Source organism: Parasteatoda tepidariorum, chromosome 1 (assembly GCF_982258835.1).
Source record: "Parasteatoda tepidariorum strain Cologne lab strain chromosome 1, Ptep-v5.0, whole genome shotgun sequence".
NCBI classification, from domain to species: domain Eukaryota; kingdom Metazoa; phylum Arthropoda; class Arachnida; order Araneae; family Theridiidae; genus Parasteatoda; species Parasteatoda tepidariorum.
Window position 1 is genome coordinate 69,576,975 of NC_141755.1, and position 22,156 is coordinate 69,599,130.

At 30.2% G+C, this 22,156-nt stretch overlaps 1 protein-coding gene across 3 annotated transcripts in view; it reads left to right on the top strand.

Moving 5' to 3' along the window:
- The window catches only part of LOC107456593 (uncharacterized), an 84,732-nt gene that overhangs the window by 26,452 nt on the left and 36,124 nt on the right, over positions 1-22,156 (top strand). Inside the window, exon 1 of one of the 3 annotated variants that reach the window (XM_016074498.4) lies at positions 9,705-9,847. The exons of the other annotated variants lie outside the window; for them this stretch is intronic. Within the exon in view, the coding sequence (XP_015929984.1) occupies positions 9,819-9,847 (29 nt within the window). The 5' untranslated portion in view covers positions 9,705-9,818. Of the gene's footprint in view, positions 1-9,704; positions 9,848-22,156 lie in introns of those variants that run through there. 3 annotated transcript variants of the gene reach the window in all.

A 22,156-nucleotide genomic window follows, 5' to 3' on the forward strand; every position in this document is an offset into this window, starting at 1 on the left:
TTCAATGAATTGGATTTTTATTTTGATTTTTGAAAACTAAAATTTAATTTTCGAGAAAAGTTTAAAATGAAATATAATTTTTTTTTTCAATTTTGTTAGTTTTGCGTGTTAACGCTGCAAAAATCTATCTATCCTATTCCTTTGTTAAATCAAACACAATTATCTATCATCAACTCAATTTTTGAAAACTTTAGTTTAACCAATTTTAGACCGAAAGCAGAAATTTTATAAAATGAGGTATTATGGTATTATTTTCATTGAAATATGCTTGAATTAGATTCATGAAGATACATCAGTAGTTTCGTGTATGAAAACCTTGTCGAACAAAGAGCCAAGATGAAAACTAACATTTTATTTCAGAAAGAAAGGTGCGTCTATGCACCAATTGGTCAAATTAATGGACAAACCATTATTCAAAGACTAGAACACTTGTATGAAATTATTTTTATTTTATTTACAGAGCTTGCAACTTTAATCCACCGTAAAAACTTAGGATTAATCTCAAATGAAAAAATGATTCGTTTTTAAAAAGTCGAATGGGTTAATAACCATTTCAAGTTAAGAAACTAGAATAGTTTAAAAATTTCTCCACCGATTACTAATATTTTATAGATCTCTTCAGAATATTGACAATAGCAGAAAAATAAAATTATACTCTGACTTATATTTTTCAATAAAAAAAATATAAGTTACAGTATTAGTAAAATATATTTATTGAAATGGTTCGTTTGGCCCAAAATGAGTTCATGACAAAATACATGTCAAAAAGTTAAAATTCGATTGGACTGATTAAAAAAAATTTTTTTTTAACTTGGTTTTCCTTAAAAAACTAAATAAACAAAGCAATTTCATACAACAATAAATTAACAAGCAAGCAAAATAGCATTTGTATGCAAGCATCAATATTTGATTTGCCAGAAATACAGGTTCATCTAAACGTATTCCATATTTGTAACAAATACAACTATTTCTCTATAAATAACATTATTTAAATCAACTTTCTGCAGCTAGCAACTGAGCGTGGGTTTTTAAACTTATTAAATGTGACCGACGTACGTGATTTTCACAAAAGAAGATATTACGTCTAATTACCTACATGTAACACAAATAGGACTAGTATGGGACAAACCCGTGTGTGTGAAAACGCCTAAACTAATTGTTTACGACATTATGAAGGTTAATGACATTGGACTGACCTTATGTGAATCAACTAGTCGACTCTGTGAGTAAACTCGTTCATCGACCGACATATTAATGTATCTTTTCGCAGCCGACCAGGCGACAGTGAAAAAAAAAAGAACAAATGTTTCTTTTTTCGCCCTTTTCATTTGTTTTATTATTCGAATGGCTATTTTTTTATTGTTTCATTTCTTATTTAATTGTTGAATATAATCAGTAAAATGTTGAAAAAAGAGCATACGGCTCATTTGATCTTTAAATATTATTTGAACTGTTCTGTTTATAAAAGTTATCTGCAATGCCAATCTATGTTATTTTTACTTAACGGATTAAATATAATTCCGCTTAGAATTTTTTTTTTATTATTACTGATAGCAAATAATATAAGCTATAAACCAGTTTATGAAGAAAAGAAACCTAAAATTGTCCGTTTAATTTTAGGGATAAAATTTTACAAGATCTAAGTGTCAGTTTTTTGCAAGAATTGCATGGTTAAAACAAAATCCAATTATTTTTTAGCTTTTATTGATTACAGATAATGATAACACAGTAATGATTTACTTATAAACGATGTTGTACGTAAATATAGTTCATGTTTGCTATTATAATCGCGATTATAAGAAATCCGGATCAACAATAATTAAAAAAAGCATGAAAAAATGATCAGTGTAAAAAAGTCACGAAATTTTCGTCGTTTTTGACAAACTCGTAACCTGGGAAATGCTTCAAGCAAACATTTTGTCAATCTGAAGAAATTATTATCTTGTTTGATATGAATTTCGTGAAATACATTAAGCATAATGACTATACATTAATCGATAATTGATAATGGATAAGGAGATGCAAAATTAAAGGATCTTCGATAAATGAGAAATCTGAAATCGAACTCAGAAATCCTACTTTTCGTCTGAGCGTGTTAAACCCCTGTAGCACCCCTTTACACAGCCTGTACAAATGGTTTTAAAAAATTGTGGAAAACTCGCAGATTTCATAGTAGTCAATCACTAAATAATATCTTAACTTCGTATGTTCTAATCTAATCTCCTCTAGAAAGTATTGTTATCATATCTCTACCTAATCTACGTCTAACCCTTATTTTTATTGATATAATTAAGAGAGTTTTAGAAAATAACTAAAACAATTTTTGAGGAAACTCTGTTCCGTTTAAATCTGGAAGGTTTTTAAAGGTAGTATTACAGGATTAATAAATTAGCTTATAGCTCGCATAGAGAGGAAAATAAGAAATTAATTTGGTGGTTCAATAACGAAATTGAAATTAAAACCATCGTAAAAATGTGAAAATAAATAGTGAATGTACTACAAGATTAATAAATTAGCTTATAGCTTGCATATAGAGACCAATAAGAAATTAATTTGGTGGTTCAATAACGAAATTGAAATGAAAACGATCGCAAAAATGTAAAAATAAATAGTGAATGTTCTACAGGATTAATAAATTAGCTTATAGCTTGCATATAGAGACAAATAAGAAATTAATTTGGTGGTTCAAAACGAAATTGAAATGAAAACGATGTAACGTAAAAGTGTAAAAATAAATAGTGAATAATAAAGCAGAGGGAGAAAATATGTGATGAACAATATTACACATGTTTAGCCGGATTCTGGCTGAGTGTATTGCCACTTAAACATACGACACATTTATAATTATTTACGTAAAGCAGCTACTGATTTTTACATGTTTGCTTAAATGTGACGTCATTGTTTGCCTTTTGATGATTATATGTCTTGATAATCCGTGTGTCTTCCGATGTCTACCCACGATCTTCGCAGTAGACAAAACTGGTTCAACTTTCAGAAATGTGCTGTATTCAAGGACTTCAATGAATGTAATAGGGTCAGAGATGTGATGTTTGAGATGTGGAAGTTACCATTTGCAAATACCCACACTGTTTATTTAATTATTATATTTTGTGTTTTAGTTTATGCGAAGGTCTGATTTTATCTTCCGGAGTTTCATATTTCCTGATTGGTTAAGTTATTAAGGCCAGTCCAAATTAAGTGACACTTCGGTGAGCTGTAAATTTTGGGCATAACTCAATGTGCCTCACCATGCTTCAATGTTCTCAAGTTACACCGTTTAAAATACATTTTAATTTTATTTCATAATCGAGATGACCGACTTTTCATTTGTCGATGGCCCTTATTTTTAGTAATAGTTTTGAAATTTTAGCGTGCAAATCTTTATATTGGTATAATGCCGAACTTGTTTGATGATTATAAATCTTTCAGATTAGAAATCTTTCTTACACTTATATAATCACTCTAATTGTTAAACTTTAATTCAGTCCGCTTTTAGTGTTTAGAAAAGTGTAATGTGGAGAATATTACTTTAATTTTTCTTTTTTAACATTATTGCGGAAAATTATATTCTTTACTTTTGAAAACAACGGGAGAATAGCTCCTCCTCATCAAAACAACATCATTTCAGCAAGTAGTCATCACGCGGAGAAAAAAAAATTACCTGGTATAAATACCATACTGTATGGTAATGACAATTCACATAACAAAAACATAATTGTGGTTTTTAAAAAAAAACAGAATTACATGGTACTTAAACCATTTATTTAGTAATTATTCCAATCTTATGGTAACGGTTTACTGGAAATTCTGGCATTCTAAATGATAGTTCTTATTACCACACCTTTCGTAAGAAATACAAAACTAAAAAGTAAATTTAACCAAATAGATGGGTTTTCGGACATATTGCATGGTATCAAGATAAAATTACCTAATTTAACCATATCTACCAAATTTTATCACAAATTATAAGATTTTATTGTTGATTTTACAAAAATCGATTACAAAGTAGTTTTTCCATATAGTATGGCATAGTTTCTTGTTAAATCATTTTCGAACTATTTTGTTTCGAAACTTGTTCATATTTTATATTTTTTTATTCATTTTCCTAAGCGTTGAAGCTGATTTTTTTATTACAATTAGTCTTTTTTTTTGATATTGAAATAATGTAAAACATTTAGTATGAAATGCATAAAACATTTAATATGAAATACATAAAACATTTAATATGGAATGCATGTAAAACATTTTGTCTCTTTTCCATTGTTTACATAGATATACATTTTTGAAAATTTAATTTAGGGCAAATTCCTTGTAAACAATCGTAGAAATTTCGCTTAACATGTGATACATAGCACAGCTGTGAAGGTCACCTTTAAGATAATGTAAAAAAAAATATCTCAAACAATTTCTCGTTAGAGTTTTAATGCCGTTAATAAACTGTTATTAAAATAAATAATTGTAAAATGCAGAATTAAGCTGGAATTCGTATTTAGTACTCAAAACTGTAGTATTTTTATTCTAATTTCATATTTCAATCTTTTAAATTTATCCTTTTAAAGTGCAAATATTAAATTTTCGGATTAAGAAGGAAAATCTTTAAGTTACTTTTTTAGACAACTGTGCTTTTCGTCTGAGCAATGAATCATCCCTTGTTAGATATTGACTATTTTACACGTATAAAAACTACTTATTTCGTTAAAAACTTCAAAATTATTATTTAATTGTACTTATCGCTCCTAGAATCAAGTACCATTGTCTAGACAAGTGAGTTTTTGCGAATATTTCCATGCTCATTTCAACGCCCAAATGTATAATTGAACATTAATGTGAAAAGGAATTTTTCTTTTCAACTACATGTTTAGATTAAATGCGTTTAACTTTAAGTAGTACTTATAGATTGGACCACACCGACCTACATATTATAGAGGGATAGAACCATATTTGGATTCTATGAAACGTCAGGGTTGGCTGATTTTTTTTAGGTGTTCAAAACGTTGCTGCATTACGTTTAATAAGCAGTTTTGCGCTGATGGTAATGTAGAGGACAAGACAAAATTACGATTTGCAAGTTCTTAAAGTGGTACTTATCGTGGCGGTGGTCTGATATTTATTTTCAAAATTTGTATTTTTTTTATACTGAATTGTTGTTTATTTTCTTTATTTAAGAAAAACATATTTGAATACAATATTTTATTTCTCTGAATTGAATTTAATCCTTGTAATTTACGTTTCTATAAAAGCATTCTTCTAAAAAGTTTTCCTTTTTCTTGTTATTTTCAAGGAAATATTATTTGCACTTTTATCTAAACTTTTTAGACTTATTGAACTCTTTTTAAACTTTTCTCTGCATGCATTTTAATTTTCTCTTTTTCTTTACGAAGATACTATATAATTGATCTGTTTGAATTTCACCGTTGTAGTTTATACATTACCTAAAATCGCATTTAAACTATTTTATTGAGTAAAAATCGGCTTAAACTCAAATTATAATATTGGTATCTTAAACTGTAACTCGGTGAAAATTTGCTACAACTTGAATAAGGGGTTAAACTGAGCCATGTTTCTATCTACGTTGAACCATTTTATCGAATAAGTAAGTTTTATTAATACGATGATATGGTTTAAATATGGTTACTACAAGATATCTTGTAGTTTACTTATTTCAACTTTATCCTGGAAATTTACACACACTAAAGTGGTATTCACACTTCAAAATAATCAGTTCAAGGTCGAGCAACGGAAAAAATTTGCTGCAACTTTAATAAGGTTTATCTAGAACTATGTTTTCATTTAAGTTGGACCATTCTATCCTGTAAGTAAGTTTAATAATTACAATGATATGGTTCAATTTAGTACCGTATTGATTTTGCAGCAAGATATTACACAATTTATTCATCTGGATTTCATCCTTAAGTAGACTGAACACGAATCGATCAGCACTCTAACCCTAGAGCCGTCTCAGAGCTTATTCCTAGATCCCTAGCTGCAAAACAACTTGGGTCCTTTTTAAGACCAATATTCATGAATCTTGGCTCAATAAGGTTTCAAACGGCCGTCATTTTCCGATATTGGCCCATATAGAATTTTCCGATACACCCGATATTTCACAGCCACTTTACAACCTATATCGGTACTATATAGAATTATCTGATTTACCCGATATTTCATATCCATTATTTAGCCAATATAGGTTCTATATTGGCCAATGTAGGCCCTAAATAGGCCATTCTAGGACCAATATTAAAAAATCTGGACATCCCAATATTGGTCCCTATGGTATGTTGGTCCCATATTGTGTCAATTTTGAGCCCAACTAGCTAAATTCAAGGTAATATTGTTACATTTTAATAGCCTGAAAACCTGTAATAAGAACCAAAAATGGGATATTTTAAGAGACTGAAAACCTGTAAGAACCAAAAATGGGATATTTTAAGAGACTGAAAAGCTGCAATAATAAATTAAAACCGAAAGTGGTGCATTTAATACCTTTAAAATTTGGAATAAGAAATTTAGAAATAAAAATGGGACATTTTAAAGCCTGGAAACCTGTAATGAGAATTCAAAAACCAATTATGAGGCATTTTAAGAATTTAGAAATCTGTATTAAAAAATTAAACTGAAAGATGCGTTGATAAGCGTTACAGCATGCAATCACATTATTACTTTTTATCCCTATTTTACTCTTAACTTTTCAATATATTTCAAGAATAGATAAGAGGACTGTTAATTTTTCATAATAAAACTGAACAGACATAGAAATTCAAAGGAAATGTTAAAAGAAAGAAGTTTCATAGGAAGGTATACTTATGTCACGAAATAGCCGAAGAAGCGACCTTCCGTTTCCGTCTTTCTTTTTTCTTTTTCTTTTAAGAATAAAGAAGATATTAATTCGGGATTTGTTTGTGGATGACATCATCACGCGATGGGCATTGTCTGAACACCACGGGTGGCGATATTTGTTATCCCTCTTTAAACAATTACCGCGACTTTTTGCTGACAATCACGACGTCGTTTATTTTGCTTTATAACACAGTGAGCCATGAACACGTCTTGCTTAGCACATGTTATATCACAATACTTTTCTGTTATAAATTCTGCATTTTTGAAATAAATAACTAATTTTGATTTTATCTTGAAAACAGTTCATATTTCATAACGTGTGTTATTCTTTTATTTGTTTTATTTTATATAAATTTATCATACGACGATTAAGTTAGTACAAATCCTTAAAATCATGAAAAAAATTCTTAGTTCGAAAACTGTTTTTAAAGCCCTTCTAAAAAGTGGTGAACTGCTATTTTTCAGTTTTGTTTCTTAATTTTTATTGCAAGTTTGAGGGTTCGTAAAGTATCGCGCTAAGATTCTTTATGTTTTTATAACATAGTTTCTGATTTTGAGAATAATCCACTTTCGGTCTTTAACTATGATTCTAAAAATGTACCACTTTTAAACCTTTGTTTTTGTAACATAAACATAACACTGCTCGTTTATTAAATTTTATTACAAATTTTCATGTTCTAAAAGTGTTCTACCTACGTTTTCTTAGTTTTTATTACTGATTTTCAAATTCTTATAATCTCCCAGAATTGGCCCTTAATTTCTCATAACATGAATTACGTGCTTAAATGGAAATAACTGAAAATGCGTAATAAAGGAAACGAACATAACTGAAATATGGGGTAATAAAACTGAATTTGCACAAAATACGTCATTTTAATAATAAACAGTAAACCAAATATTTTAACACCAACATTATCCTTGAAAAAGGTACAAATAACTAAATCAAAACTATACAGTTTAAAACAGTAGATTCTATATTTATTATTAATTTTTATAATTTCTATATTTATTATGAAATTCTTTTGAAATACATACAGTTATAACAAAAATTTAAAAAAACGGAATAACGTGCGTTTTTTTAAATAGCTATTCTTCCTTATTCTACCCTTTTTCTGCAACAGATATTTTAAACTATATTCATTTGTAAATACACCATTTCAAGGTATGTTTATTTTTTTCTAGACGAATTTCATATTAAACTTCGTCCTCCCTCCCCCCTCATTTCTTTTTTAAACGCGCTTGCTTCATAGGTTTTGAGTTTTTCCTATTTTTCCAAACAGGCATTTCATGCCATGTTCACTTTCCTTAATGCACTATTTAAGTTATGATCAAAATACAAACTCCAACTCAGAAATGTATCCTTTTTACTTTTCGCTGAACGGTTTGTTTTTATTTCGTTCTCGTCGCATATAGCAACAAATAATATCAGTAACAGTTTTTCCATTACTTCCCAGAACAATCAACCACATACAATCAATACTTTCCAAGAAGAAACTTGTTTTCCAAATTCCCCCCAAAAAAAGAATCTTTATTACTTTGGATATCCCTCATCAATCTTAAACATAATTTCAATATGACAGCATCATGCAAATAATTATTGTATAAGTTTTTTCAAATTTATTATTATTTTTTTATTTTGTGTATTTATTGTGATTTGAGAATATTCTATTATTTCCGCACAAGTAGAAAAGTCTGTAGTTTTTTTTTAACATTAGCACAATGAGCAATTTAAAATAAAAATTCTCGGAAATTGTAAAAAATAAATATTTTTTAAATTAATTTTATCGTAATGTCTAATTAAAATGTTATTCACAAAAAAACATTTTAATTCATTTTTTTTCGTTATTTATTAATAAAAATAATTTTAAGCTCTAACTGCTTGAAGTATAATGTTTTTATCAAGATTAATTTAAAATATTTCTTTTTTTTTTCCCTATATAATTTGTATTTCTTTTTTTTATCTTTAAACTGATTCCCTATATTTTGATTTCCTAATTCTTATAAAAGTTCTGCTTATCAGAAAATTATATGTTCATTGTAATAAATCGCATTTAAACAGTTTTTATCTTTATCCCATGATTAAGAATATTTTTTTCCTTCTCTGCAAAGAATTTTATCTAAATCTGAAACTATGTTTCAGTTTTATCAGGAACTAGAAATAAATTTTAATCGGTTTTTTCAAAGAATGATTTCAACGGCTGGTAACCATCATTTGCTCATCATGAACTTTCGGGTATAATTTTTTAATCCTCTTCAATATCTATTTAATTACTTTTTATACTTCATAAATGCGTTCAGACATACAGTTTATTCATTTTAAGAAGATGCATCATTTTAAATTTCGTTGTTTGGAGTAAAGGTGCCGAGAAAGGCGTTTTAATTCCATGCAATTTATATGTTCTATTGTCTTTTTTAAATGCAATTTTAATCTGGAAATAATTGACGCAATTTTTAAGCATTTAAAAAAACGTTTTGCATAAATAATTATTACATTTGATCTACTTCTTTTTTATTTTAAATTTATAAGGCATAGTATATAAGTAAACATTGAACGCGAACATCTACATGGTCTCATGGCATGGTCTCAGAGTATTGCATCATCAATACAAAATTTTTGACAACCCACTCTCTGTACTTCCGTGGCATTTTTACTAACCGCGTAGTTTAAATTCTTCTTACTACATTCTAGTGAGATTTCTAGGTCTTGTAATGACCTTTCCTGCGGTTAACGAAAATAGTAAACTATTTTAACGTAACAATGTATTTCACGCATTCTTGTCATTTTAGAAACATTAAGAAAATTTTTGGGGCATGGTTTCACTTCTGTGGTTGAAAAGCTTTCAATTTTGTTGCATCAACACCAAAATTTACACTAGGCATGCAAAACATGTGGTTCGAAGTGCAAACTGAGAGCCTCAAATTTGCCAATTCAGGTCCAATGGAAATTTGTGATAACTTAAAGCAGTGGTTTCAGAAAAATGTTCCGTGCAAAGGATACTGGGGATCGGTGAGTTATGACTTTTTCTGCTTGTTTCAACCAGTAATGATTTCTGAAACTCCTAATAAGTTTGTATCCAACCAATAATCGGTTATTTATATAATATTGGAATATTTTATGAAATTAATTTGAAGTAAAATGTCAATAACAAAAAAGAAATAAGGCTAATTTTAAAAATGATATTTTTCCCATTAATTATCTACTGAATAAGTACCTAAAAAGATGCGCATTTACAAATGATTGCATCAGTATTTCTCATCAAATTTTAAAATTCATAATAAAACAACCGAATTCGAGATAAAAGAATTATTTTTGTCTGATAATTATTCTCACAATTTATAACAGTTCTTTTCTGAAAACCATGATTAAGTTTATTTTATTCAATTCGACTTGTCCATACGCCAAAAATTAATGGACTGAACACCGCTTTTTAAATTAGCTATTCAACTACCAAACATAAAAATTTAATTTTGAAACTGTTATTGATAGAACAATAAAAAAGAAGCTTCCAAATTAATTTGACGTTTATTTTTTGTTAGCACATATACATGTTGCATACGCCATGCAGCGCCACCTGTAAGTAAGCAGACTCCCTTACATTCTCTCACTGAACGGCTACGGGGAGCGAGCTCATTAAGATGTTCCAGCTCTAATTATTTTGTACTGCCACTTAAGTGTTTTTTGTCATAATAAAAGCTTTAAAATGCAACCCTAGACTGCTTTGAAGCTTCATCGACACTCCCCGTCCGTAACATGGGGGCTCTACCCGGTCATCGGAACCTGATGCTTAAAATTGAAAGCGATAGCCGCCCAAACAAAATGGCGCAATAACTCTACTTCATAAGTCGGCCAATAACCCCGCCGCATAATTCAAAATATCTTCGAACAATTTTATCTACGCAGGCCAATTCTCCCGCCTGAACTGAAAAGCCAATTTCCCGCTTTGAAAACAACGAACTATTGCTGAAAAATGTTCAACTACAAAAGGCCAATTTTCCCGCCTGAACTGAAAAGCCAATTTCCCGCTTTGAAAACAACGAACTATTGCTGAAAAATATTCAACTACAAAAGGCCAATCCTCCCGCCTACACTGAAGAGCCAATTTCCCGCTTTGAAAACATCGAACTATTGCTGACAAATGTTCAACTTCAAAAGGCCAATTCCACCGCCTATGATATATTTCCAGATCTAAATATCTTCTACAGCGAAAAATCAACAACTCAAGAGGCCAATTTCCCCGCCTAAGTGTCTAAAGAAATATCTTCCACAACTACGTTCTACAACAAAGCCATCAACCACCTGTGTGACCAATTTCCCGTCCACAATTAAGAAATCTTTACATCAACATTCAACGAATTAAGAAATCGATACTTCTCTTCTACATAAGTCACGGCATTCAACGTCAACAACGATAAAAGTCGTAGCATCGTAGTGAAACAGTAGTGAATACTTATATCAACAAACACCGATATCTTCAAACAAGGTAGGATCAATCCTTTTTATTATCAAATATGTATCGAAATACTAAAAAAGAAGATTTAGTTAATACCGTCAAGGAATTAGGAATAGATATTCCAGAAAATGCTACTATTATTTGTTTAAAAGAACTTATAGAAAAAACTGATACGTTCAAAAATGAACCAGAATTTGTTAAAGACATGATTTATTTAATCGTCGAAGAAAGAAAAGAAGCAGAACAATGCGAAAAAGAAAAAATCAAGTTAGCCCAAATCGAAAAAGAAATCGAATTAGCATTAATTAACTCCGGCTCAAATCAAAATAATTCCGAAAACACAAACGCGATAATTACATCATCTTCAGATCTAGAAAGTCTAATTAAATCAGTTAAAACTCTTAGTATGCCGATTCCTACTAAACCCGAAAATTTTAACTTATTCTTTCATTCTTTAGAACGCGCGTTTACCACCAAAAATGTTCCGCCAGAATTCAAATCAGAAATATTAATAAATATTCTCGGTGAAAAAGCAAATAGTATTTTACTTTACATTTCGGAAAACGAACTCCAAGATTACGAAAAATTTAAAAATATTATATTACGAGAATTTCAGCCAACACCCCAGGAATGCTTAATTAATTTCCGAAGAGCTCAACGATTACCTAATGAATCACACGTACAATTTTCGTCAAGATTGACAAGCTCTTTTGAATACTATTGTAACCTTCGTAACGTTAATGATTATAAAAGCTTGTGCGAATTAATGATAGCCGATAAATTGTTTTCTACCCTCGATCGTGAAACGCAACAACATATTGCGATACGCCAAAACGAAACTTGGTTTAAACCAACTGAACTAGCGAAAGAATGCGATGTATACTTTGTTTCGAAACGGAAATCTTTAGCCGAAATAAAACACTACCGTCAACAACCGTTCGAGTACAAGCAAAAAAATAACTCATTTCAAAGCTCTAATCGTAATTCATATGAGAGGAATTCTACAGAAAACCCATCACGAAATAATCCGCGCGAAAGCTTTCACAGAAACGAAACTAATTCAAATCGTAGATTTAACTCAAATCGAGACCCTGTTTGCAAAGTCGAAGCTAAAATATTTAATGAGTCTAAGCATGAATTACAATATGAAAAAATTTTCGTTAATGATAAACTTGTTGTTCAATCGTTAGTTGATTCCGGTGCCAATATTATTTGCGTACGAGAACACTTAATTACCTCCAAAACTAAAAGTGTCGGAACTGTTCAATTAACTTGTGCTTTCGGAAATGAAGTACAAGCTGAACTTTCAAAAATAAAATTAGCGCTTCCAAGCTTTCGTGAAAATCCCATAACAGTAACGGCAGCTGTTTGTAAAAATCTTTATTGTGATTTAATAATTCCCCCAAATATTTTGGATGATTTAAATGAAGCAAAAAAAGAATATGATCGAATTTCAAAAGAAAACATGATTTCTCCTTATTCTAAAACTAAATTTCCTTTGCCTAAAAACGAACAACAAAATACTTTCGAATTAAACTCAATGTCTAAAAAAGTAAATAAAAATTCTTTCATTTCCAATACAGAAAACGATAATTTTTCTCCCCCAGTTTCTAAAAATAGATCCGACAAGGGTGCAATACAGTGGCGTCAGTTAGACGAAGGTCAGTCTTTCTTTGAGATGGAGAATACTAATGAACCACTCCCTTTTCAAACTGAAACCGAAAATTTGTTATGCGAATGCAAAAGTACTTCTACTCAAAATTTATTTGAAAAACAAATAAATGAGTTTGATTCAATGACGTCTGCATCTAATAGGAAAGCGGATACTACCGAAACACGTGATCGCTGCGTCACATCCAATGTTCACCGTGCTCTTTCCGATGTAAACAAACAAACCGAAACCGATATTTTTTCGTCAGCCGAAACAGAAACAAACGATTTTAATTCTTCTAATCCGGAAAATAAAGAGATTAAAAATGCGTTTATTGAAAATAAAGACTATTGTTTATCTAATATAAATATAGTTTACACCGATGTTGATTTATCTCATTTAGAATCCGATACGCGTACTGAAATTGAACAACTTATTAAATCTTATAAGCCAAACAAAATTAAAGATACCAACTTACAAATGAAAATAATTCTTTCTGACGATAAACCTATCGCGTTACGACCAAGAAGGCTAGGCCAAACAGAAAAAATTATCGTTGAAAACCAAATGGACCAATGGCTTACCGATGGAATTATTTCTGAAAGTTCGTCCGATTACGCCGCACCTTTGGTTCTTGTTAAGAAAAAAGATCAGTCAACAAGAATATGCGTAGATTATCGCGCTCTTAATTCCAAAACAATTAAACAGAGATTCCCATTACCACTCATTGATGACATTTTTGATAGACTTCAAGGAGGAGTGTTATTTTCCAACCTTGACCTTAGGAACGGTTATTTCCATGTTTCAATTGAACCTGACAGTCGCAAATTTACCAGCTTCGTAACACCAACTGGACAATACGAATTTAACAAAGTTCCTTTTGGCTTGTGTAACTCTCCCTCAGTATTCCAAAAATACATTCAAATTATTTTTAAAGATCTTTTAAATGATGGTACTGTTATAATTTATATGGACGATATCATAGTGCCTTCTAAAAATAAGAGTGAAGGAATTGTAAAACTCAAAAAAGTATTTGAAGTAGCTTCTAGTTATGGTGTAGAATTTAATTTCAAAAAGTGCAATTTTCTACAGCGTAGGATAACCTTTCTTGGACATATTATTGAGCAAAACACCATTCGCCCTTCAGCAACTAAGACAACCGCCGTCATGAACTTTCCAGAACCCAAAACAACTCAACATGTTCAATCATTTTTAGGACTAACCGGATACTTTAGAAAATTTATCAAAGACTATGCACTAATTGCAAGACCTTTAAGCGACCTTCTACGAAACAAAGTCAAATTTATTTTTGGCCCTGCACAGAAACAAGCTTTCATTTCTCTGAAACAAATTTTATCATCTGAACCTGTTTTACATCTTTATCAGCAAGGTACTCCATTACAACTCCACTGTGATGCCAGTGCTAAAGGATTTGGTGCTATACTCCTTCAAAAGGACTCTGATAACAATTTCCATCCCATATAATACATGAGTCGTAAAACTTCTCCCCAAGAAGAGAAATATTCCAGCTACGAATTAGAAGTTTTAGCGATAGTTACAGCATTAAAAAAATTTAGACACTATCTAATAGGCACAAAATTCCAAATATATACAGATTGCCAGGCGTTTCAAAAGACAATGACAAAAAAAGATCTACCACCCAAAATAGCACGATGGGCACTCTTCTTAGAAGATTTTGATTACGAAATACTTCATCGGCCAGGTAAACGAATGCAACATGTAGATGCTCTTAGCCGCTATCCAGTTATGGTAATACAATACAACGAATCAACACAGAAAATCAGAGAAGCACAAATCAATGATGAGTTTACAGCAAGTATAAAGCAACTAATTAATAATTCTTCAGCACCTGATTATACATTAAAAAACAATGTGCTTTACAAAATAGTCAATGATCAAGAACTTTTGGTAGTTCCACTTGACATGCAAAAACAAATTGTACAACTTGAACATTCTAAAGGACATTTTGGCATAATTAAAACGGAAAATTTGCTAAAACAACAATTCTATTTTCCAAACATGCGAAAGACTGTTGAAAACGTAATTTCCAATTGCATTCCATGTATACTCTCATCACGTAAAGTAGGAAAACAAGAAGGTTTCTTACATCCCATCCCAAAAGGAGACATTCCTCTTGATACATACCACATAGATTTTCTTGGTCCCTTACCCAGTACACATAAGAATTACAAATACATTTACACCGTCGTAGATGCTTTCACCAAATTCTTATGGATTTATCCAGTCAAGTCAACATCAGCTAAAGATGCCTTGGATAAACTACAACTGCAACAAATTACTTTTGGAAATCCAAGAAGAATCATCTCAGATAAAGGATCCGCATTCACCTCAATAGAATTCAAGAAGTACTGTGAAGACGAACAAATTGATCATGTCACAATCACCACAGGTCAGCCACGTGGGAATGGACAGGTGGAAAAATTTCATACTTCGATAATCTCAGTCATCACCAAGTTATCCCTTGACAACCCCAGCAAATGGTTCAAGCATGTACCAGCAATCCAACGTGTAATCAACAGCACTGTTTCTTCAACAACAAAGTTTACACCCTTCGAGCTCTTAACAGGAGTTAAGATGAGGAATAAAGAAGACCTGCACATCAAGAAAATTCTCGAAGAAGAGCACATACATATTTTACTTGAAAATCAACAACAAATGCGAAAAGAAGCAAAAAGCAATATACTTGAGATGCAAGAAAAAACCAAGCACAATTATAATACTAGACGAAAGACAGCAACGAAGTATAAGCTCCACGACAGAGTTGCCATCAAACGAACCCAATTCGGGACAGGTTTGAAACTTCGACCAAAATTTTTCGGTCCATACACAGTGACAAAAATTAGACCCAACGATAGATATGATGTTCACAAGATCGGTATAGGAGAAGGACCAACTGTCACATCCACATCAGCAGACTTAATGAAACCATGGGAAGATCCATAAACTTTTTTTCCTTTTTTTTATATGAACTTTTTAACTGTGCAAGAACTTTTACACAGACTTTCGATTTTTTTTTAAAATTTATTTTCATTTTGGATTTTATTGCATAAATCAAAAATTAATTGAACATATTTAACTGAATATAATGACAAATTTCTATTTTAATGATCTATATATTCATATTGATCGTATTTTTCAGAAGTGAGAAAAAAAAATTTGTGGATTTATATATTTGAAAATATCTTTTTATTACTTATTTAAGATTAGTTAAGATTTAAATTTTCATAAATTTATTGTTTTATATTTCAATTCAATTGTCAAAATATTTCTGTCATCAATATTTTATGTTTATTACCTTTAATAATGTTTAATATTTACCTTTGAAGCAATTAGTCGGAGACCGACTAAGTCAGGATGACAGAGTGTTGCATACGCCATGCAGCGCCACCTGTAAGTAAGCAGACTCCCTTACATTCTCTCACTGAACGGCTACGGGGAGCGAGCTCATTAAGATGTTCCAGCTCTAATTATTTTGTACTGCCACTTAAGTGTTTTTTGTCATAATAAAAGCTTTAAAATGCAACCCTAGACTGCTTTGAAGCTTCATCGACACTCCCCGTCCGTAACATACACCTGTTGATGAACTTCATGTAAAAGTAGGTCCAAAAGAAATTTGATTGTTTCGGATTCCGTAGCTGGAAAAAGCTGACTTAAAAAAATTATTTCTCATTTATTTGTTTATTTTTTATGTATTCCACAAAAAAAATTGTGAAATTTTGAATTAAATAAATTTCGAGCAGTTCATTTTGGAGAAATAAAAAATTATCAAATGAAAAATAAATCAAAATTTATTTGTCTCGTTTTTAAGTTGTTTTTTTTTTGGTCATGAACATTGAAACATAATAATAATAAAAATCACATAAAATTTAAAATTTTCGGAAACATCTAAAAAATATATATAAAAACAAATTTACATTGCTTAAAATTTTTAACGTTAATTAAAATATCATTAAATAACAATAATGTTTGCATTCTGCAAACAATTTTGGTTATTAGTGACCACAATTTTTGGTTGTAGAGGTAAACTAAACTCATTTTTAAGTACAAAACTGTAGTTATCGTGAAAAAAAATTATATAAAATTGACAAAATAACAATTGTTTATATGAACTAGTGCGAATATATTACTAAAAATGTGCTTGTCTTATAATCTAAATGTTTTTGCCATGAAGCCATAAATTGATTTTAATGCGCAGGAAAATATGTGTTGTCAATAAACAAACAAACAAAAAATGAATAAATAAATAAATAAAACTATAACAATGAAAAAATAAATAAAAAAATGAGACAACATGCACTGTGAAAAATTTTAGTTTTTCTCAACACCAAAAATAGTGGCAACAATACACCAATTTTTTTTTAAACATTGCAATGGTGTAAACTAGAAGTATAGATTAAGAGTAATATAATTCAAAACAACAACAATAATGATAAAAACACTTATTTATATAACACTTACTAACAAGTGACTTATTTATCTTATGATGAATTAATATAAATAAGCCAATTGACTTCAACTTGCTGCGAAGCATTTTAGATCCGTTACCGCTATTACAATTGCAAAGAAAAATTCTTTCCGTGTTTTAAAAAGGATGTCCTTCTATTGTTTTCAATTATAATTGTTTCTCAATTCATTGGTGTTTGTTTACTTTTCAAAGTCACAGTTCACTCTATCTGGAAAGAATACATTTTTTACTGTCTTTTCACTCATTTTCAAGGTATTTGATGAAGTGTTTATTATTACACTTTATAACTCAAACTTTAAGAATAATGGTTTTGGCAACTCATTTTTGGGATCATTTAAGAGACCGTGAAGTTGATACCTCTAGATTGTTTTAAGTTGTTTTAATATTGATAAAAAAAAATTGATTTATTTTCTTTATCTTATTGTTGTATCATTGATTGTTTCCTTTACTTCTCTTCCTTCACATTTTATGCTTTCTTTATTTAAATATTGTATATAATACAATGTACTAAATATAGGTGCGATCCTTGATATAGGGGCGTGACATGGTTTTTAGTGATTCTCAGCTAGGTAAAACGTATTAGCTGCATTTTCAAATTTCAGCTGCATAACACGCTTAAATTTTTGAAAGAGAATACTTAACGAATTACAATTACAAATGAAAAATATTACAAACTTACGAATGTGAAATATTGAAAAACATAATTATGTTCATTAGTAAATTTCTGGTAATTTTTACTCGGTACCTTTTCACGCCAACTGCATTCGCCACGTTACCAAACGGTATATGAACTCGCAATTTTTTTTTTTTTTTTTAATGTCGTGTTCTGCCAGAGGGCATTTTCCAATCCAGCAACGTTATACGATCAACTCCTTTGTTTAGCATTTTTTTTAAAAAATAAAACAAACTTGGTTTCTTACATTGTCTTAGTTTAAGTAATACATTTTTAAAATGAAATAAAAGCCTGTGCTATAATTGGGACTAACTACAGCCAAGATTAAAATCTCCAAAAAGGGAACGAGTCGTTAAAGGCTTACAAAAGTGTTGTTACAAACAGTTTTGTAAACCATTTAACAAATGATTCCGTGAACTACACTGTCAAAAATTCCGGATTAAATTACGGTATTATGTATCGGCACTTCGGGTGCATCCATTTTTCCTTAAAATCCATTTTTACCGTAATATGTTATATCGTAATTTTTACTGTAATATGTATTTAATTAGAGGGATTCAATTATTATACTTTTATTACCATAAAATTACGGTATATCAGAGTTTTAGCCTGTTACTGTAATTTGATTGGGAATTTCTTTACAGAATATGAGTTATACTCTTCGAGTTGCCCCCTTTTGTGGTGTTTATCTTGTTTCTCGCGTACCATCTGCCCAGTTTTCGTTAAAACTTGCAGCAGATACCTGAATCTTTCCATTAAAGCCCTGAGTTCCATCCAGTTCACCGCCTCTTAAGCACGGCCATCCCTTAATAAACTACTTTTTCCACTTGGCTTTTGTTAAGAATTTTTGCTTATAGTATTTTGCAAGGTAAGCACAAACACATATATGACCGAATTTTAAAAATTTATGTATTTGAAACTATTACACATATTTTAATAAATACTACTGTCTAGCAACCACGAGGTGAGTCTCTGGGATAACTGAAAGCAACATCACGGAGATCTTACCTTGTAAGTTCCAGAGATTAGTAAAAATTAAAGAGAAATGTTTAATGTTTCTTTTTTCCAGTTTCAAATGTTCGATTCTTCTTGTGTTTCTGACGTAACTTAATGACATTAAACTTCATGGTGTGAGGTCCGGGGATGTTAGTGACTACGTGCTTAAGTATAAATCACTTATCGCCCACACATCATGGACGTTCTTTGTGAAACACTGATGCCAAACACAAATATGTTATAACACACATTAGAAACCACTGTCTGTCATATTTTGCCATGGTACATTTTTGCAATATAAAATATGTATTAAATGGTATATTTTTCTACTTTTTCGGGTTTCAATTAATATAAAATATGCAATAATTACGAAAATGTAAATTTTTAAATTTTCTCGTAATCGTTTTTATAGAAAAATTTTATTTTTGAAAGAAACATCGAAATTTTTACTAAGCGTTTTTCTGAACTTTAATTTTTATACGTGTTTAATTTTTATATCATAATGAAATTAGTTTAATTTTCGAAAGTTTCTTAAATACTATACAAGATAATAGTATGACAAAAAAAAAGCGTTTTGCTAACCTAAGCTTTTTAAAGCCTTCTTATTATTATTAATCTGGTTGTTCAAATCTGATCTTCCAAAAAAAAAAAAATTGTTTTCTATATGTCTTAAAGAAATTGTGTATTTTTAAATCTTGATTACATATCACCCTCAGACAAACGTTTAAACTTAATGGACAATAAAAATAAATGTATGCATATGGCAATCAAACATGATGCTTTCATCAAACGAAACTAATAGCTTCAAGCAGACAAATTTAGTCATCGATCCTTATTACAATTTGTCACCATCGTCTCCTGGACAAACCCCCCTTGGATAGGGAACACCTCAATCCCACGTGAGACTTCTTTCTTTTGTTTTAAAGTGAGCGTCCGCCCTACTGACCAAAATGTCACGACTCCACTGACCCTGACACACCACTGAATAAGCCAGGGGCGTGGTGATACACCACTTACTTTACATGAAACAGTTTAAGTTAACCTACTTCTTTTCGTAATTCATTTCCCTTGATGTGTTATTTGATCGAAAATTTGTTATGATGAACTTGTTTACGACATCTTTAAGCTTTGTCCACAACTCTCCCCATTCAGTGAATTGTGAAGCGATTAGGGACACATTTAAAAGTAATGGCTACTTTGTTGATGTGAAGAAAAAATGAAATTAAAAGGTGCTACCATGTTTCTTTGTTTCATTTTATGAATATTTACACAATGCAGAATGAATTAATTAACTTTCCGTTCTAGACATAGTTAATGAGGTAAAGTGAAAATGTTATATAGCGGATAATCATTACATCTAAAGCGTTTTTATGTAAGCGGGATCTCAGGAATATATGGCTCGTATTGAAAAAATGGTAACTTTATTTTATAAATGCTTTAGCTGTCGTCGTAATTACATATATTTTGAAATAGATATCTTCTAAAAAAGATTTAAAATATAAACGGTGATTGTATTTTGGTCAGTTAACCCTCTGAACTTTAATCCCAACTTGTGACATTAAATAAAATATCGATGTATCGATACTACCTATCTGCTAGTGATATCAATATATCGATATATCTGCTAAGATGGAGTTGCGATTTAAATTATTTTTATATGCTCGAAATCTGGCGCAAACATAATAATAGGCTAAATCCCACTTTTAAAGAAGGCTTCCTATTTAAAATTCTTCTTTTACTTTAACCGCTGGTATTTATATAATTTTCAAAACTAGAATATTGAGCTTATTAAGGCATAAAAATGTAGAAAATTATATATTAATGAGTGTTAATTATCTAAAATCGAAATCTAAATTTAATATCGATACTCTTAAGAATCAAGTTGCATCGATTATTTGTTTTAATAGTATCGAATAATATCAATATCTTGTTTTGATGGTATCAGTGTTATCAATCTTTTCTCAAATTCTTCGAGGAGATATGTCCCTAGATCCGGGTGGTATTTTTTTCATTTTAAGCTGATGTTTTTCTTGAAATAGAAATCCGTTTATCCTAAATGCTTCCTAGTATTATACTAATAAAATAGCACTGCACTTTACAACCCAAGCATTTAAAAGTATGAGTTACTTGAAACCGTTCAACTATGGTTCATAGATACCCATTTTTTTACAGCCACTGAAATGCAGTTTTAAAAAAAAAAATTGTACTAAAATTTCTTGCAGAAAAACTAGAAACTAACTATAGGACTACAGAAAAGTAATGGCAAAAAATTCCTGTTAATTAATCTTATATGAATTCAATTACTCGATTCTGTGATTTACAAGAACATGACTTAATTTAACACCTTCTTATAACAGTGGCAAATTTGTGCAGTATTTATGATCCAATATACCGATATTATAATTAAAAGTTTAACCGATTTTGCAGAGAGTTCAACCAAGAAATAATTAATTTATTTATTAATAAATGAAAAAAATGATTCGAAAGGCAATCACACATCTTGTCAAGATAGTAACTTTCTCTACTTCAAACTTACCTTTACTAGAATATAATCATAATCCAAACCATACTACGAGTCAAATTTGTTGCAATTTTAATAAAGGTGTTAAATTTACCATATTATCATGTAATCGAGTTACTGAGGGAAAATAATATTGTTAACCTTACTATATTAATAGTGGCATTAAATTAGAACAACATTAGTGCTTAACACCTTCCAAAATTTCTAGCAGGGTATCTGTGATGCTTTGCAAAACATTTTTCATCAGTGTAACTTATTTAATTGTCAAATAATGAAAAATAGGTTGAAATAATGACCATTGCAACACCGCACCTCGTAGAACTGGAAGATCCAAAGTAACACTGTTTCCGTTTGTCCAAATTATCATGCAATCAAGTTTTAGAAGAACCATAATACAGTTAATCATAGCACTACATTAACGATGGCATTAAAGTTGAACTATATAAGTGTTTAACACGTTCCCAAATTTCTAGTAGGATATTTGTGGTGCTTTACAAAAAGCTTTTTTTAGTCGCTT